At 35.7% G+C, this 19,290-nt stretch overlaps 1 protein-coding gene across 3 annotated transcripts; it reads right to left on the bottom strand.

The window, feature by feature from the left end:
* Positions 1-4,479: 4,479 nt before the first annotated feature.
* LOC128177240 (bromodomain adjacent to zinc finger domain protein 1A-like) lies at positions 4,480-17,655 on the bottom strand. Of its 3 annotated transcripts, none has more exons than XM_052843874.1 (25): positions 17,467-17,655; positions 17,185-17,344; positions 16,752-17,027; positions 16,477-16,572; positions 16,207-16,311; positions 15,411-15,498; positions 14,938-15,154; positions 14,571-14,740; positions 14,282-14,377; positions 13,974-14,112; positions 13,503-13,649; positions 13,134-13,244; positions 12,088-12,312; positions 11,781-11,946; positions 11,308-11,415; positions 10,175-11,177; positions 8,937-9,040; positions 8,606-8,727; positions 8,059-8,118; positions 7,545-7,801; positions 6,728-6,864; positions 6,085-6,308; positions 5,775-5,981; positions 5,321-5,457; positions 4,480-5,037 (listed from the first exon to the last, which is right to left on the bottom strand). In XM_052843874.1, exons 2-25 carry the CDS (start codon positions 17,295-17,297, stop codon positions 4,768-4,770), a joined length of 4,578 nt encoding a protein of 1,525 aa, XP_052699834.1. In that variant the 5' UTR covers positions 17,298-17,344; positions 17,467-17,655; the 3' UTR covers positions 4,480-4,767. The 3 variants fall into 3 exon arrangements, with proteins under 3 accessions (XP_052699834.1, XP_052699837.1, XP_052699836.1); XM_052843877.1 differs by having other exon boundaries at positions 13,134-13,226; positions 17,467-17,652; XM_052843876.1 differs by lacking the exon at positions 17,467-17,655 and having other exon boundaries at positions 17,185-17,460.
* Between the last annotated feature and the right edge of the window lie 1,635 nt (positions 17,656-19,290).

Here is a 19,290-nt window from a genome sequence, read left to right as displayed (position 1 = left end):
TTTTGTCGAACAGATATTAGTAACTAAAGTCAGACAGTCCTTTTCAGAATTGACTAAAAAATCGACGTCGCCTGACGTCACGGCGTAACGAGAAGTACAAATAAAATGGATTTAACTCGGGAAAAAGCCGATACAAGCTGTGAAAATGCTCAATGGTGCAAAAAATAAGTCAACAATTATTTGCAAGTTTTTGTTTAACTGTAATAAATTTTGTGGGGCTGATGGTCATTGTATTTTGAATATAAAACAGTCCGAAAGAGAGTAGAATATCTGTAAATATTTGGTCATAAAAGAAGTAACGTCAACCGACATTCAGGGTTATCCTTACGGTAAACTAAGATATACACGGTTAGAAAATGAAAAACATTGAAGAACTAACTTATGATCCTCGAGCAAATGTGTGCAAATAAGATGTTAAGTGGTTCAGTGCCATTTTAAATTGTAAGATGAAAGGCACAAGAGACTAAGCGTGATATATAGATGGAGTATATCTATAAACTGTGCGTGTTTAATTTTGACGTCATGTTTTGAACGTTACCGTGCGCCGTGGTGACAAAATATGTTGTTTTTAAAAAGGGGTAACAAAAATACCGTTTCATCAAATGGACTAAAACTTCGCATATCAATAACATAAGTGTTGGTGCACAGATTAATCTGTTAAGTATGACTTTCATGAAAAATATACGATAGACAGCCGCATTGTCTTCGTATTTTTTGATTGACCCTCGTATATATAGGAAATAGTATTCAATAAAATTTTGGATATTTGAGTATTTAAACCAAAGGCATCCGATTAAAATAATGTTCTACAGGTAGTATACGTTATCATGGAATTAGTTTGGGTTTAACGTGGTCTTCGTACTGAAAATTAGACAAATATTTCAATTAGTGACTTTTCTCATACATTCATGTATATAGCCACATATATTGAAAAAAACAACAATCTATTGAATGTGTTGTATGCGTGGCCTGGTGGTAACACATAAGTTTTCTTTATTTCACGGTCGCTGGATCGATTTCACCTAGTATTTTTTTTTCAATTAAAACATGATAAGGATAGAAAGTTTGAATTACATGCATTTAATCTGCTGAATTATTTTTCAAATTTTCTTGTATAGTTCTTAGTATGAGCACATCCAATATAAAAGATATCCTCAATAACACTCTGTTTACACTTACATATATTCCATTTTGCTGAAAGTAATCAGTTTATGCACAGTTCTATATATTCATCTCTCGACGCAGGTTTCCTGACTTCGTGACAAATCAGTGGATACAGAAACCATTATAAAATCAGTACCTAAGTTTCGAAAATCATACTGCGACAAGTACCTGTATCCATTTTTAGCAAAAGGAACTTTCTGTTCAACCACGGATGAAGACGAAACAATTGGAAAAGGCGCTATACCCCTTTGACAAGGAACGATATACATGTACACATTTTTGGTTCAATTGTACATTTCATACTAGTATATAATGAATCGTTATCAATACAAGTTGTTTTATTAAAACATGTCTAAATTCTTGAACACTAAATAACTGTAAACGTTTATAATAGAGTTTTAGTGGTCATCGAATGTTCATAGGTGAACACGGACTGTCGGGGGGGGGGGGCAAGTTTTCAGAATATATGAAGACTTTGATTTGTTAACTTGATCGGGTATTTCATTTCTTGTTCGATATACACTACAGTAAAACTCGTTTAGAACAAGCAGGAATAAAGCGAATTCTTGGATATAGCGAAGTTTTTATGAGTCCCCGGTAAAATTCTTAATAAAATCTTTGCAAAATTTTACGGTTATAACGATTTCGGATATAACGAATTTACGGATATAGCGAACTGATTTTGAGTCCCGTAGAGGCGAATAATAACGAAAAACACTTTTATAACGAATTTATTCAGTTTAAAAAAGTTTGAACTATCATTTAACAAAATAGTTTGAATGAATTTATTTTCATATAATTTTTTCAATTTACAATCGGATCATTCAAGGTATCAAAGTAATCTTATTTTAATTTTAGCCTCAATTAGCAAAATTATAGTCTTATGAAAGAAAACTTGTACATAGTGAATTCGCTATAGATATTACGATTTCGTTCTACAGATACAACAAATTACGGATAGTAATTACGAAGTAATTCAATTGGTCCCTAGGACTTCGCTTTAACCGAGTTTTACTGTACAGGTAGCTAAACACAGTTTCGTATAAAATCCGGGGGGGGGGGGGGGGGGTTCTCTGGGGAAAAGCATGATGGGTAGGGATTTTCCTGCTATTTTTATGCAGTATACATAAAAATTATTTTTTGAAATTCTCAGTTGCATAATATAGTGGATTATCTTTCGAATACATGAACAAAGTAGGTAGAAAAATTTTAAAAATTCATTTTGTGAGACTCTAAAATAAAGGGAGGCAACTCCAAAAATATCCGGATTTTACACATGCAGAATCTTTTGAATTTTTTAGCGGGTAACATAGCTCTTTAAAAAGCTGGCGTATGTACCCTGAAAATACTATGAAATGATGCCTAAGGACTTGTTCTTGAAAATGTACAGAAATTAAAATGGCTGATTTGGTTGCATTCTGCTTTTAGGGGGAGCCTAAAATGCATTGGTGTACTGCATTTAGAGGCATCCTTTTGTCTATTTTCCGCATGTTTTGAGTGCCAAATAAATTCTAGCATTAAATTACATGTGCATTATTTTGAAATATTTACAAAATTCACGATTTTATCTTTCTATTGATATATAAATATATATTTAACATATTTTAACAATTTATTTTTAAAGGGGTCAGTTTTGTTTGCTCCTCATCTGAAAACGGCTTTATAACTCTACATACAAAAATGTTTTGCACCCCAAGTAAATAACGTTAATTCCCTCCTGGCATACAGTTTCACAATTTTTTTCTCTAACTTATCATAAGCTGAAGTACTTTATTCAGCAAAGGACTTCGCATCCATACGGAAGAGGTAAGGAACAAGAAGTTTCCATCAGAATGAGACATCAGATGCCGTGGCCATTAACAAATTTAACATTTAACAAGAATAGAATTCCAGGGTCCCCCGCCGGTCAAGCAGTATACTAGTATCGAGTCTATCGACCAAGGCTGATTTAGGAACTTGACCAAGGTATTAGTGGTATAAACATTTGGTATAGTTTAATGAAAATCCGTCAAAATTTGTAGGCATGAGCGCGCTTACAAGATCAATTTTTGGAAAAAAACGGAGTCATGATTGTGGTCAAAGTCCCAATAACTCCAACAAAAAGTATCGACCAAAGCTGATTTTCGAACTTGACCAAAGTATTAGTGGTATAAACATTTGGTATAAATTTAATGAAATTCCGTCAAAATTTGTAGGCATGAGAGCGCTTACAAGGTCAATTTTTGGATAAAACGGAGTCATTATTGTGGTCAAAGTCCCATAACGCCAACAAAAAGTATCAACTAACGCTGATTTTCGAACTTGACCAAGGTAATAGTGGTATAAACATTTGGTATAAATTTAATGAAAATCCGTCAAAATTTGTAGGCATGAGAACGCTTACAAGGTCAATTTTTGGATAAAACGGAGTCATGATTGTGGTCAAAGTCCCATAACGCCAACAAAAAGTAATGACTAACGTTGATTTTCGAACTTGACCAAGGTAATAGTGGTATACACATTTGGTATAAATTTAATGAAAATCCGTCAAAATTTGTAGGCATGAGAGCGCTTACAAGGTCAATTTTTGGATAAAACGGAGTCATGATTGTGGTCAAAGTCCCATAACGCCAACAAAAAGTATCGACAAAAGCTGATTTTCGAACTTGACCAAGATAAAAGTGGTATAAACATTTGATATAAATTTAATGAAAATCTGTCAAAATTTGTAGGCATGAGAGCGCTTACAAGGTCAATTTTTGGATAAAACGGAGTCATGATTGTGGTCAAAGTCCCATAACGCCAACAAAAAGTATCGACAAAAGCTGATTTTCGAACTTGACCAAGGTTATAGTGGTATAAACATTTGGTATAAATTTAATGAAAATCTGTCAAAATTTGTAGGCATGAGAGCGCTTACAAGGTCAATTTTTGGATAAAACAGAGTCATTATTGCAGTCAAAGTCCCATAACTCCAACAAAAAGTATCGACCAAAGCTGATTTTCGAACTTGAGCAAGGTAATAGTGGTATAAACATTTGGTATAAATTTAATGAAAATCCGTCAAAATTTGTAGGCATGAGAGCGCTTACAAAAAAGTGTGACGGACGGACGCATGGACACACGGACGCACGGACCCACGGCGGACGGACGCCCGGCATTTCTATGTCCCCGCTCCGCGTTGCGGTGGGGGACAACAAATATTCAACCATACACGAACAATGTACAGGAATCCAGAAACAACATGAGAGAACTTATTTAAACACCCTGACATCAATGTATTGTATGCAAACTACATGTACAGGTAGGTAAGAAATCTAAAAATCCAACTAGATATGATGCTGGTACCTTTTGACAAGTATTTATTCGTAGTGATTGGAAACCAGGTCACAAATACATTCATATATAGTTAATACACACAAGAGGTACGAACAATATAAAATGTTAACTGTAATAATTTAAACATGTCAAAAAGATATGAAAGCTGTATCACATTCAAAATGAGAGGGAAAAAAAGTTAAAAAAGCACAGAAGTGCCCTAAATAATTTATTGAATCGTCACCATGATGCATGCTACAGATGTGTATATTATCAGTGTGGGTGACCGCTACTTTCTACTCCACGTTAATGTTTGCGCTGCCGTTTACTTGGCGGCGGCTCTGGTGAGTCTTTTTCAAGATGTGCGTCCTTAATCCTCTTTTCGAACATCTTGGACAGTGTTGATCCTGCCTTGTATTCCGTTGTGGTTTTCTTGTTGTATTCAAAACAGTTAGAGAATATTTGTCGTACATCACTAATCAGTTCAGAGACCTCAACGTAGTCATAGCTGTTCATTTTGTTACGAATGGTGGAGAAATCCATGGGAATGGCAATGATATCATAATAATCTGGAACCTGTAGAAATGGAAAAGTGTATATTGGTTAAGGCAAATCTAAGAACACGGTTTTGTTTCAGTAAATCACTATTAAAGACTCAAAATTTCAACATGGACCTACATGTATTTAGAGTAATAAAGCATTTTTTTTATGACAGGACAACTAAAAGATATTCTTTTATCTAAGTAAATCATGTGGTCATCACTTCAGATAAAAGGTCCTGACACATAGCTGTAAAGAACTTGTAATCAAAGCAAATATTAGCTGTAGTTAAAAAGTTCAAGGTTACTAAGGCACTTACCAGTTTTTTGTTGACAGGTTTTAAGAACGGCCAGCTGTCTTCATGTTTGACCAAATCATTGACAATATCTTGTACAACTTTTAAACTTTGAACTTTGCTGTTTCCACGGGAACTGCTGACATAGTGTTTGATCTCATCTGTTTAAAAAAAAAAGAAGAGGTCCTCTAGGAATTGAATAGCAAGGTTTTGATTATTGTGTCTACTTAGTTAAATGCTTTATGCAGAGAAAACAGTTCCAGGGACTATAAAAAATTGTATAAAATTGTCTTGCATGCTATAGCTTTTATGTTATATTATTCTTTTTCCTGTCTTTTGATTTCACATTGACTGTATGCAAACATGATGATGTTGAATTAAATTGAAAATTAAATGCAAAAAGCTGAAAAAGCTGTAGAAAGCTACATGAAGTTCATAATAAAACATGAGAGGAAATTTCAGTCAGCCTTTTACAAACCTCCATTGATGTCGGATTGCCTGGACTTAGAGCGACCCTTGCCTCCCTTTGGTTTGCTGCTGCTGAGGTCTTCCTCCAGCGACTCCCAGTCTCGTTTCTTTCCGGACTTCACTGTGATTGGACTTTCCCGCGGACTTCCTTTCCGGGATGAGGCTCGACTAGAGTTTGGTGTACTTTTAACTTGGTTCTTCTTTTTACCAGCTTTGGCTACAACATAAAACATGAGCATCTTATCTCAGACCTTGGAAACAACAGAAAGGCTTGAAACCAGTTCCACTGAGATATGGGGATTTTGAAATTGTCATCTTACCTCGGGGCAGCTTGATTTTGCCTTTGGTGGTGACCCCAGTACACAGCTGACACTGCCATTTCCCCCGTGGAACCTTTTTGAGGGGTGGGACAGCACAGTCCAGATGATAGACCAGGGGGCAGGTGTCACAGCAGACCAACATCCCCCCAGTGCTACACACAGCACACACATTGTCGTTCTCCTCTTCCTCCTCCTCCCCCGACTCCTCGACCAGCTCCTCCTCACTACAAACAGAAAATAATTGGTATAAGATCTCTCAACACAAAATCTTCATCAAAAATTTAAACACATAAAACAGTTTAGTTCTGCCAATCAAAACACCAAAATCTGGTATATATATATTTTTTTAAAACAGCATTTTGAAATACATGCATAAATAGTCCTTCCACAATTCACTGCTATTGACACAGTAAATAAAATAGCCTATAAAATTCACACAAACTGTGACTAGATTACATTCCCTGAATTCTTCCTTGTAAAAAACCACAACAGGGTTCTTTTTTAATTGATTTTGAATTTTTTTTTAAGACCAATCTTTTCCTTTCTGTTTTTCTCAGATTCTAAGCAAATTTTCTTGAGTTATGAAAATCCTCTATCCTGTGTAAATGACCACTGCCTGTATTCATCAGAATCTTCCTCTAACCTCTCTTCTTCCTCCTCTTCCATGTCCTCTTCCTCTTCTTCCTCCTCTGTGAATGTCCTCCTTCGCTGTTTCAGTGGACTTCTCTTGGTCTCCTTGGGTTTACAGTCTGGACAAAACCAATCCCCTTTTGGAACATGCTGCCAACAGATCAAAGATCATAAAGTTCATTACAAATTACCCAGAATCAAATACATGTAAACACACATCATCTAAAAAATGTTCATGTTCTAACATCAAGAACAAGGATGCATCTTTATTTCTAATGGACAAAAATTAATTAGCATATCGAGATAGAAATATGGTACTTAACTGCAAAACTGCTACGGTACCGATCAGACCCAACCTAACACCAGAGTAAACCCCAACTAAAACCCGGGTTTACTTTGGGTTTACTTTTTGAAAATTTGAGTCCACTCTGGGTTTACTTTGGGTTTACTCGAGAATTGCTTTTGGAGTCAACTATATGCACTGAAGTGTGAAGCAGACCTGTATTTTATCTTATCATCCTGCCCCTTGTATATTCCGAATACACGTAGTGTCTGCTTTCAGGGTATACTTCTGATCGGGGTTTACTCTCTGTGTCCACTCTAGTAAACCCAGGGTTTACTTTCTGTTAGGTTGGGTCTGATCAGTACTGTAGTTTCTTACACTGTTAGGTTGGGTCTGATCAGTACTGTAGTTTCTTACACTGTTAGGTTGGGTCTGATCGGTACTGTAGTTTCTTACACTGTTAGGTTGGGTCTGATCGGTACTGTAGTTTCTTACACTGTTAGGTTGGGTCTGATCGGTACTGTAGTTTCTTACACTGTCAGCTTACCTTAAGCCTTGGTTTTAGACAGTACATGTGGTGTCCTCTGTCACATTTATCACACAGCAGCATCTGCTCGGCATCACCCTTACGCCTACAGATTCTACAGCGAGCATGCAGGGCCGACTTTTGCCAGATGATGCTCTTCTCTAGCGTGGAGAGATGGAGGAACACCTGGGCCAGACTGGAACTGAACAGAACAGACTCCTCCCAGCGCTCCTTCGTCGTCTTCTCTGGAACAACATCCTCCTGTTTGCTGTCTTCATCTGTAAATAGTCAATTTTGCCATGCTCATCTACAGGTAACAATCACTTGAATGCAGATTTGCAGTGCCCACAATGATAGTCAAAGATATTTGAAAATTGTGCACTTTTAAAATTCTCTTAAAAAACATCAATCAGAATGATACATGTATTTAAACTTGTATGTACAAAACACTGCATATGAAGAGAGAAATACAGTGAGCTAGTAAGAAGTGTTTAAGGGGAGAGAGGAGAGAGAGATTTAAACTACATGTTGTTACCATCCAAGTCTCCATCCTTAATTTCCTTTTTCTTTGACTTGGCCTTAACATCAGTAAATCCTTGGATAAAAACAAATTGAACTTGATGAATGATCTTGATGTTTTTCATTTACCATGAACCTTTACGTTCCAGTATATAGTCTCATATTTGAACAGGTTGATACGAAGAACAATAACAGCACATAACAGTATCTTTTATGTTTGATCTCGGGGAAATGAGACAACAAAGGTTTCCCCAGAGATGCTTTCCCTATTGCTTTTTTTCTCCAAGATTGATGTACCAGGTACCTTAATATTTATGATGATGATGCATAAAATAAATAAAGTTCCTTTGAAAAACTGAAAAATTACATGTTAATGATCTCAAATCAATCTTTAAAACAAAATTACAGTAAGAATGAGACACACTTAAATAAACATTGACTTTGACCTTCCATGAAATGACCTTTAAGTCAGGATGATAAGACTTCAGATTATATCATGCTGGAGTTCCCCCCCCCCTTTTTTTTTGTTTACTATCTGTATATACAGATGTACAGGTACTTACCCAGTGGGGGTCCCATGTACTTAGGTTCCACCCCTATAGCAATCTGTAGGAGGGCCTTGGACAGGTCCTTCACCACAGACTCCCGTGTATCTTCTGATGACAAGGACTTGTCTTCTTCATCCCTGAAATCAAACATACAAACATATACATGTACATGTTATCATTGCGGAAATAAAGTCTATAAAATTTGTACTTCATAGTGTGATACACTATGTTCTTTAAAACTATTTTGGTTGTATTTTGGTGGTAATAAATATACATGTATAAATGTAAGTTATATTAAAATTAATAAAAATTTCAAAGATTTCAGTTGTGTGAGATTGTCCATTACCCTTCACTGAAGCTGATATCATGCTTCTGGAAGACTGGGTCGTCAGTTTGGGGGTCGTAACTTCCCTTCTCTATTGCATTTCTCCAGTTTTGTCGATCGGTAACCTTAAACACCATACCAATAATGTATAAATTGTATCATCATCGATTTCCAAAGGAAATCATCAATTTCAATAATAATCATTATTTCATATTTCATCCCAGAATCAAATCTCATGAAATATCTGCAGGCCTCAACATTAACGCTTGTCCAGTACCAGTTAAAAAATATACGGACAAGTGAATATTGCTGGTCACTTGTCTGACTGGACAAGTGCATTTTTATGTAAAAAAATCTCAAACATTTAAAATAGAAAAGAAAGTTTTGTGATAAGTTTATCCGTTGTCTCGTTATAAGTTTATCGATTAGTTATTTTGAATTTCGATCTAGACATCAAATTGCAATGCAATTGAGTTCATCTTGATCGGGATTGAAGTTCACTAATTTCAAACAACTTTCAATATTGAACTGTAAAGGTGTGGATCTTAGTTCTTACAAATTACCAAACACACATGTTAAGAAAAAAAAAGGAAGAAAGGATAGCAAAGATAAAGGAAAGAAATGTAATTTATTTTAGGTTTCATTCATCATTGATAGACTATGATGACTTTCCATGTTTAGTTAAAAAAAAAAACGCTGAGAAATCAATATAACAGTTACCGGTACATGTATTTTTAAACCTGATGCTAAATTTAAAATGTCTTGTAATTTGCCATGACAAAGCCACAGCTGACAAATCATGTTTAATGTTATATGGAACAGATACATTTAGGAAAGACACTTTAAGTTTCCATTTAAAAAGTCAGGTTATTAATTAAAGCTAGAATAATCAATTAATGACTTTATCTTAGTAATACAGAACTGTAGTTTTCAAGTTAACAATATTTGATTTTAATATTGAAAATTTTTCAGACAAGTGAAGTTGAAGTTCGGACAAGTAAATGTCTTGGTCACTTGTCCGAATGGACAAGTAGGAAAAAAAGTTAATGTAGAGTCCTGATCTGGTATTTTAGGATATAAACCTGTTTTGCTAATCAAAGAGGTCATGCTATTCATTATTGTAACTGAAAAAACACTTTCATCTTATCATTTACAAAAAGCATTTCATATTAATAATCCATAGAAAGATTATTTCTATAATGGATGAGAGAAGACTCTGTTTTCATTTTCAATCCCTACAGATTTTAGTTCTCCATTACCTTTAATTTTCCTAGACCTCCAACATGTATTCTCTCCTCCAAATCAATCAGTAATTCTCGTAGATTGATTTCTAGAATTTCCTGTGCGCTGTTGTTTTTAATGAGTCCCTTGGATGTCCTTTTGGGCCCTGACCTTGTTGATTTGAATGTTAATTCAGAAGGAGACTCTGATCTACTTTCCTCTTTGATGAGGGAGGTGGATACAGATTGACAGAGGATGTTGGTTGGACAGTCTTCTATGTTCTCAAAGATTACGTTTTTCCTCTCCAACAACGCTGACTTTAGAGCACTTTCTCTGAATCCCCTCTCATTGAGGGAATCAATTAATTGGTGAAGCTCCTCCGATGATGTGACATACATCCAGGTGTTTTTCTTACGATTTTTTACCTGTGTCACTGCCTCGTTTTCCTCTCCCTCCTCTTTTACTGAAGAAGGCTTGGAATTTTCCTCATCACTAATTGTAATCAAGTCACCATTGCTAACCTTATCCTGAGAATTTTGAGGTAATTGGGTTGGATTTGCCGAGCCAGTAGGATTTCCAGTTTCCTGGTTTTGGCTGGTATTAATACTGTTATTGGCAGTGGAAGTATTGAACGAGTCGTTTTCTTTGTCACTTCCATTGTTGTGCTCTTCCGTCTTTTCGGACACCATCTTTTGAGGTTTTGGGACAGACACAGTTACTTTCTGGGGGGCTACCTCCCACCCCTTCTCATCCACAAATTCCTCCTGATCCTCTACAAACACGCCGGGAATGGACTGGAAGACCCAGTAACGACGGAACATACGGTCCCGCCCGATAGGGACCAGTGAACACGAGTGCTGGAGATCCAGGATTTTGTCAATCATCTGTCGCTCCTGTAGACCAAACTCTGCCTTCTTGTTGGCATCCTCCTCCTCTTCCTTCTGTCGCTGGGCCTCTTTATCTTCTTCTGTGGCAGAATCTTCCTCATCATCTTCATCTTCTTCCTCCTCAATGAGTTTTACTTCGTCATCCACTGTCTCCCTAAAATGTCAGCCATTACCATAATTTACTTCAACAATACAATACTTGTGTGTACTCTGTAATGAAGGGCCTCATTTCAGCATTGTAATGTGGATTTTACATCAATGACTGGTCTACGGACATGACTTACCCTGCCTCCTCCCTCTTCATTTTCTCCTCTAGTTCCTTCAGTCTTTTCTGCCTTTTCTGTTCTGCCTTTTCTCTTTCTTTTTGCTTCTCTTCCATTCTTTTCTTGTACCTTAAAAAATATTTATATGAAAGTGATTAAAATCAAATATAAATATTTCAAAAAAGTAATTGTACATTGCAAGCACACTGAGTAATGGCCACTGTGGGTCAGACACCACTGTTGGTTGTAACCGTACATTCCTTATTTTACACCAGTACTTAATTCCACAATTTTTTTTCAAATCGTGAGAACATAAATCACAAATCCTGAAGTTTTATCTTACTTTCATGTAGTTAACACATGTCCGAAAAATAAAAGTGAGATTTTAAAATTTCTCGAGGTGTACTTCTCGTGATTTTACCCAGATATTAATTCCTTGCGTTTAATTAGAAATCTTCAGTAACCTTCACAGAGCACCGCTTCCTCTCTATTACCTCATGGCTTGCTCCTCCTTCTCCCTCCTCTGCTCCGCCCACTGTAAATGTCGCAAGTCATACTTCAGTTGTCTCAGCTTGTCATAGTTATCTTCTATTGTGTCTCTTGTTGCAGCGTAAGTCAAAAACTGCTGAACCAACAAGTTCAGGATTTTCAGCTTGTCACCTGTATGTACAGCATCAAAAGATTAGGTTGTAAATCTTATCTCTTGTTTTATACTTTAGTCCTTACCTCTTTAACTTTCTTTACAACAAATGCATTTATGTATAGTTACATGTAAATAGCACTATAAAGTCTTTCACTTACTTGGCTGCAGATCAAACACACTATCAGTGGCCAGAAGTTTCATCAGAGTGGGCTCCTGCTTCCTGAACTGTAGACCTGGGTCGTCCAGGGAGGTGTATCCCCCCCGCTGCTGGTAGCGGTACTTCACATTCTTATCACTGACCTTGGCCCCAGAGGCAAGGACATGGAGTCGAACAATCTCGGACAGAGTGAAAGAGTCCAGGGGTAGTTTTCTCAGAGTTGTCCCTGAAAAATGAGCCAAATAATGAACCAAATATGCCACAGAGTACTATATATGGTCTTTTTTAAGTATAACTATGTTGTTGAGGAAAGAATGACTTAAAAATTGGTATTAATGAACATTGAGACAGCTGAGAGAAGCAATAAATATTGACAGATCATCAGATTTAGGGATTGAACATTTCAGACATGCTGTCTGTCAGATTTGGGATTTAAACCATTTAAACTTGGATGTTTAAGCTCACTTCTCTCTTTTTTACATTTTAAATTACAACAGTTCAAATATAGATATAAAATAGCTCAGACAATGTGTCGGCATGAAGATTTGAACACCTATGACTCATCATGAGTCAGCTGAGGGATTTGCGCAGCTCTTATTTACTTTAGATTCCTATTAAAAGCGAGGAATTAATATCCACAAAATTTGCGAGAAGTGCGTCTCGCGAAATTCAAATATCACTTTTATTTTTGGGGGGATTGTAAACTACATGAAACAATGACAAAAATTCGGCATTCACATTTTTATGTTCATGCAATTTGATAAAAAAATGGCTGAATCGCCACAAGTTAGCTGACAGATTTGAGCAGATCTGACTTACCGTGGGTCAGCTGAGGGATTTGGGCAGATCTGACTTACCATGGGTCAGCTGAGGGATTTGGGCAGATCTGACTTACCATGGGTCAGCTGAGGGATTTGGGCAGATCTGACTTACCATGGGTCAGCTGAGGGATTTGGGCAGATCTGACTTACCGTGGGTCAGCTGAGGGATTTGGGCAGATCTGACTTACCGTGGGTTAGCTGAGGGATTTGGGCAGATCTGACTTACCGTGGGTCAGCTGAGGGATTTGGGCACAGACTGTAGCAGTGTCCATCATGTCCTCCATATCCATCGTCTCATCCATCTCCTCCATCCCAGTCACTGTTGAAGCAGAAAGAGCTGAATCAGAAGCATGTTGGTCTGGTCAATTCTTTTTTAAATTCATTGCTTTCAATCATAATTTTTTAAGTTCACTGCTTTTAATTATTTTCGTCACAGAAAATAGGCCACACTTCTGAATTGTGTATCACCAATCTTTTATAGTATTCAATCTATTTTCGTTTTTAAAAAACATTTTGATTTCCATATTGTTCTCTAAGGTTACTCCTGGTTTTACCTTGATAAGCCCCGTTAGTCCCTTCTTATTTATAATTTTACCTTGATTAGCCTTATCTTCTTTGGAGAGCTCCTCCTCCTCTGCTTCTTCCTCTTCCTGCAGGGTGAAGATGGCAGACATCATCATCAACAAAATGTCTGTCAGCACACCATTATGGTCTCTCTCAAGGAGAGCCTTTTCCAATGTTTCTGTGGATAGAGAACAAATAGCAAAGTCACATATAGTGGTAAAACTAGCTTGGTGAATAAACTGAAACAAGCTGGAAACAGTTTAGATTTACACATTTGTTCCTCACATGGCGACAATGAAAACTGTTAATTTTTTCACAATCTAATTAGTGGACAAGCAAAGGGTTCCAATATGATTCATTTAGCCCTTGAACTTGTGACCCAAATTCAATAGGAGTCTTTTACCTCTGAAGAGTATATCTTACTGTCTTCATAGCAGTTTGACCCTTAAAGATGCAACTTCAAATGGGCTCAAAGGGTTAAAGATGATTACAATGTATGTACCATAAGTAAATCCTTTTGGAAAGTATTCCCTGAGATCAAATAGGGAAGTGAAACAGTTGATGAATTCCAGAACCATCACAGCATCTCCAAAGCATTCCCCAGGGAGGCGTGTCTGTACAACATTCAACTCAGGCAGGGGCTGAAATACAGTTGACATACCAGTTACGTGAACTTGCCTAGACACTCAATAAATTGACCTCTAAAACAATGGAAGGGCAGACCATACTAGTTCCAAGAGAAGTTTTTATCAAATTAATAGTCTACAGTAATTTGTGAGCTCTGTTATCAAACTTTTTCCTAAAGCATACCTTAAGATCATCACACTCTAGATCATCTCTCTGTCGACTCCACTCTTTATAGATCTCCGCTTGTATTCTCCTCTCTTCCATTATCTTTGCTCTTTCCTGTAAAAATTAAGGAAATTGATTTTTTTATGCACATGTTTTGATAAAAAAAAGTAGCCTACATCTGTATCTGTTTTAGCTGACAATTTTTGGAAAGGGCTACAAATTGTACAAGTACCAGCTTATTAAGTACATGGCCAGATGACCATGGCATTTTCTTTGATAATAAATTTTGAAGAAAAAAAATATTTACTATGGCCTTTTCTTCTCTTCTTTTTTGCATTTCCTCTTGTTTTTTCTTTTTCATCTCTTCCTTAAGAGCTAATTTCTCAGCCATTTTTTGCTGCTTAAATTGTTCCTTGATGGCTGCTTTCTCCTCATTTGTTAAACGTGGCATCTCTAGTTCTTCAGACTTTGGTTGTACTGTAAAATAAAGCCTAAATTAGTCAATGTAAAATATACCTGCATGAAAAATAACCCTTTTCTACACTATAACAATGATATATATGACCATTTAACAATTTTAATCATTCCTTTTTATATCAATTATATACTGACTAACATGGAATCATATACCTGTGAACCCCTAAACAAAATTGAACAAGAAATGAAATTTTAACCTTTATCTGTTTTCTCTTTCTTTTTGTCCTCCTTCTTTTTCTTTGGAGATTTTGAGGACAGCAATCCCGATACATCAGCGCTGTTAATGCTTTCATCTTCTTCTCTGCGTCCTGCTGACTTCCTCTTGCTCTCAGAAAAACCAAAAGTTGGAGGAGGACCAGCAAAGAAATCCGAGAATGAGCAATCCCTTAGGCCTTTCTTCCTTATAGCTGACTCCTAAAAAATTCAATCAATTTGTCAAGTACAAAACATTAGCTACCAACAATATCATAGGAAATAGAGTCGCGTTTTAACATGCAAACTTTACTTTTTTTTATACATTTACTTTACATTTTTATATATTTACAAGTTTTTAATTCAGAAAAGAATACAAGTAATTTATTGCTCTAAATCAATTACACATGATAAGCAAATTAGGTTTAGTTGGTATCAAGGATAATCTCTCATCATCTTTTACAAACAACAACCTTACCTTGACCTTCCATATTCCCTGCACTGTCTCACAGTACTGCTTCAGGTACAGTTTGCTCTTGTCTCTGGTGTATACACCCTTCTTACGACTGAAATAATTAAATAAAACATCAGTGGTTCAGTACAAATGTCCTAATGCCACCAAATATTCATTACAGTTTTACCATTCCTTCAATGCTTGAGCATGCTTAAATTTTTGCATAAAACTTTCACAACACTGTACATAAGGCCTAAAAAAAAAATAGGTTTGTTTCCGCTTTCCCGACCGACCCTAACTTAAACCCGCCGACCCAAAAATTTGTTTCGAGTTTTTTCGTAAATTTCCGTTTTTATCCGTTTTTTGTTAAAATTTCGTTTTTATCCGATTTAAAAATTTATTGTGTCCTCCAAATTTAAGTCGTAAAAATGCTTATAGAACTTATTGAGATGTCATCAGTGTTGTGTAGATGTTTGTTATTTACAAATGGCAGCACATGTCGTGCCAGTTGAGCTCGAGAAATGTTCCCACCAGCCGGGGAAAAAGTTCATCACATCATTTAAATAATGACAACAAATACTTGTTTTTTTTTATCTTACCCAGTTTAATAGATAAATGGTTTAATATGCACAATTGAACAGATGGAGAGGGAAAAAAAAAAGATTAAAAAAAAAAAAAGCCGACCGACCGACCCTAATTTTTTTCAGCCTGAAAGCGGAAACAAACCTATTTTTTTTTTAGGCCTAACTACAAGCTCAGTTGTGAGATTTTAAAAGATTAAAAAGAAACAATGATTTGGGGAACACAGTATTGTTTTTACCTGACATGCTTCGCTGGAACAGTGATAGTAATGTTTGACTTCCCTCTCTCTTGCACGACATATTTGTACTGGTCAGCTTTTAAAGCAACAGGCTTTGACTTGGAGCTGAAAATGATAACAAATATTCAGGGTTACTTATACTCTATCAGCAAAAAAATTGCATTACAAGTTTTTTATTTCATATTCTTTCTTTTAAAAAGAAGATTTAAATTTATGTATAACAGCCATAACAGACTGTCATTTCAATAGTGTACATTCCCTGTTTGGTACCTTGCTTCTTCTTCATCCGAGTCTATGATGATACAACCATTCACTTCAGGGACAGCGGCTGCTGGTGGCACCACTCTCAACACTTTGCATGTTTTCCTAATAAAAATAAAACACAGTCACATTGTTTTTATAACTTTCAAGTGTTCACAACTTTAAATTTCATCATTTCGTCTAACTTTGACATTGCAAGCTGTTTTTTATTTGAGTTAAGTTTTGTGGATATTGAATGACAATGGAAAAGTTATCTCTTTGCAATCACACTTTCACTTTCATACCTTTCATTGCCAAGCATCACCTCAACCATCTCATCTATGAAGTATCTGTCCTTGGTATAAACAAATATGTCATCATTGAGTTCATTCAGTCGACTTCTGTGGGTCAGACTGGCCAAGAATAGAATTGGCCTTTGAAGGTAACTGGGGAAAGTGGCAAGATTCTTGAGGGCCTTCTCCTCGCTTTCTATTGCCTCTTGATATGTAAGGCCTGCACGCCCAGTGATTGCACATGACCAAACTAAACTGTTACATAAAATTATTCTCTCGAAAAAATCTCTGAAAAAGATGATAAACGAATGTACATTAATGATGAATTATGTAAAATGGCGGACTAGACTGCGAATACTAAACAAACGTGACAGCAGACGAACGTGTTGTTGCACATGCATTTTGTGATCATTTCACACGTGGGTTAATCAAAAGGTAAACTTACTCGTAATCACGGAATATTTCATTTGTCAGTTTACAGTGAAATACTTCTTCATCTGGACTGAGGTCGGGTGGTGGTTTGATTCTGTGAAATGGCTGTCGCCGAAGAAGCGGCATCTTGAATTTTTTTGGAGGGAAACACAAAGAACTTGTTTCACAATATTCTACAAAACAACGTGTGAACAAATTGTCTCATGTGAAATTCAATGAAAAGTTAATTAAAATCATCACAGACAATGAACGTCCTCACGGAAATGAAAACTGTAGCGACACGCTGAACTCTTACCAGTTACAAACAATGAGGTCAAACAATCTCACGCGTGAGGTAGGCTGTAATGAAAAGCAATAGACACCGGTTTGGTAGTAGGGGAAAACAAATACGAAAATAAACCATTTAATGACTTTAAAAGAGGATTTTACTTTGTTAGTACCTTAGGTAAATAATTCAAGATATCATAGTTATTAATGAGATAATTATTATACCTATTTTAAAGTAGGAATAATGATATTTATTTCATCAATATCACGAAAATGTGGGAAAGAAATCTTCGAAGGCGGGGCTTGTTATGTATCAAGTGTTTTGATTGGACAGATTTTATGACGATTGACAGTCATTCAAATAGCTATAGCAAAAATATCTCCATTCACAAAAGAACCTTAAAAGGGAAACGACTCTTGGCGATTCTATAAAAAGGAATATCTTAAAATAAAATAGCAATTTAATTTTAATCTTTATAATATCATATCATCCGCGTCAATTTCGGTCTGTCTTGTCCGCTTGTTGCATATTTTTTATTGATTAAAAAAAATCAGTTTCTTAAATTATAGCCACTCTTTTTGTCGACAATATTCATCAGTTGGCAAAAATAGCGATTTCAGATATTTAACTTAATTAAAGGCAATGAGCATAAAATGAGACTGATTTCAGGCTATGTCTTGAATACATCTAATGTAAAAAAAAATATATATACAGTGTGTCATTTATTTGGAAAATTCAAGTATAAAAAATCTAATTGCTTAATACTTGACTCTCTATCTTTATTATGCCTTTGGAGTAAAAATAACTGAATGGTACGTAAAATTAATGAACCAGCCAACTACATACGTTATGCTGTGTCGCGAAAGTTATATTTTCATTCGCAAAAGATTTGCGTTTATTCGCGAAAGTTAAGCGTAAAATTGCAAAAATTTAGCGTTTATTCGCGAAAGTATAAAAGATAAGGTTATGCTATGCGTTTATTAGCGAACGCTCCGCGTAAAACCGCTAAAGTTACGCTTTTGTTTTTTTTATTTTCGTGTATTTTTATTACAAAGGTTTGAAGAATTCTTATGTTGTATGGTATCTAATTTAGATAAGAAGAATTTTTTTTATTAAATGTGATCAATTATGTAAAAATTACGGGAGAATTAGATAGCGCTAATGCCCAAAAATAAAACGGTGTTTATAAATGCCGTTAGAAAAAGTATGCCCACATATGGAATCGAACTAGTGCACAAAAAACACCATGTGTGACATAGCCAGCGCTTTAACCTACTGAGCTATCCAAACCTTATACTCCCCTATGTAAATATAGACCACTATAATAGAAATCAGTTTCCGAAATTTTCGTCGGTTTTTTTGTAAAATTCAACACCAGGGCCGGAGTTTCCCTAAGAAAATTCTATCTTGATTTATTCCTTTGAACAAAGCCTATCAAAATATCAGAGATTTCTAGGGACAGGTCGGTCCTGAAGGATATCTAGGCCAAAAATCATGCAGAAATATACCATTTTGCTGAGAAAATGCTGTTTTAGCCACCTTCGAAGATTAATAATATCATTGCCAAGAATAATATGATAGGTTCAAATTCAAATTCGAACAATTTAAAAATATGTACGATAGAAAATAACAAAAAGCATTTGATTTTCAAAAGTGATTTTTTTCCGGGAAATCCATCTCCCCTATAGATCAATTCTATTGTTATTTGAAATAGATCCTTTATTATTTACCACTTAAAATATATTTGATAATGTTATAATACAAGTTTACAAAAAGACAATTTCAAACTATTATATCCAGTTCTGAAGACTTTAACAAATGATGGGGAAAAAATAAACCCTAAAGTTTTGT

The sequence above is a fragment of the Crassostrea angulata genome, chromosome 3 (assembly GCF_025612915.1).
Source record: "Crassostrea angulata isolate pt1a10 chromosome 3, ASM2561291v2, whole genome shotgun sequence".
In the NCBI taxonomy this organism is placed as follows: domain Eukaryota; kingdom Metazoa; phylum Mollusca; class Bivalvia; order Ostreida; family Ostreidae; genus Magallana; species Magallana angulata.
Note: the sequence above shows the minus strand (reverse complement) of the source record. Positions and strands in the feature narration are given on the sequence as shown.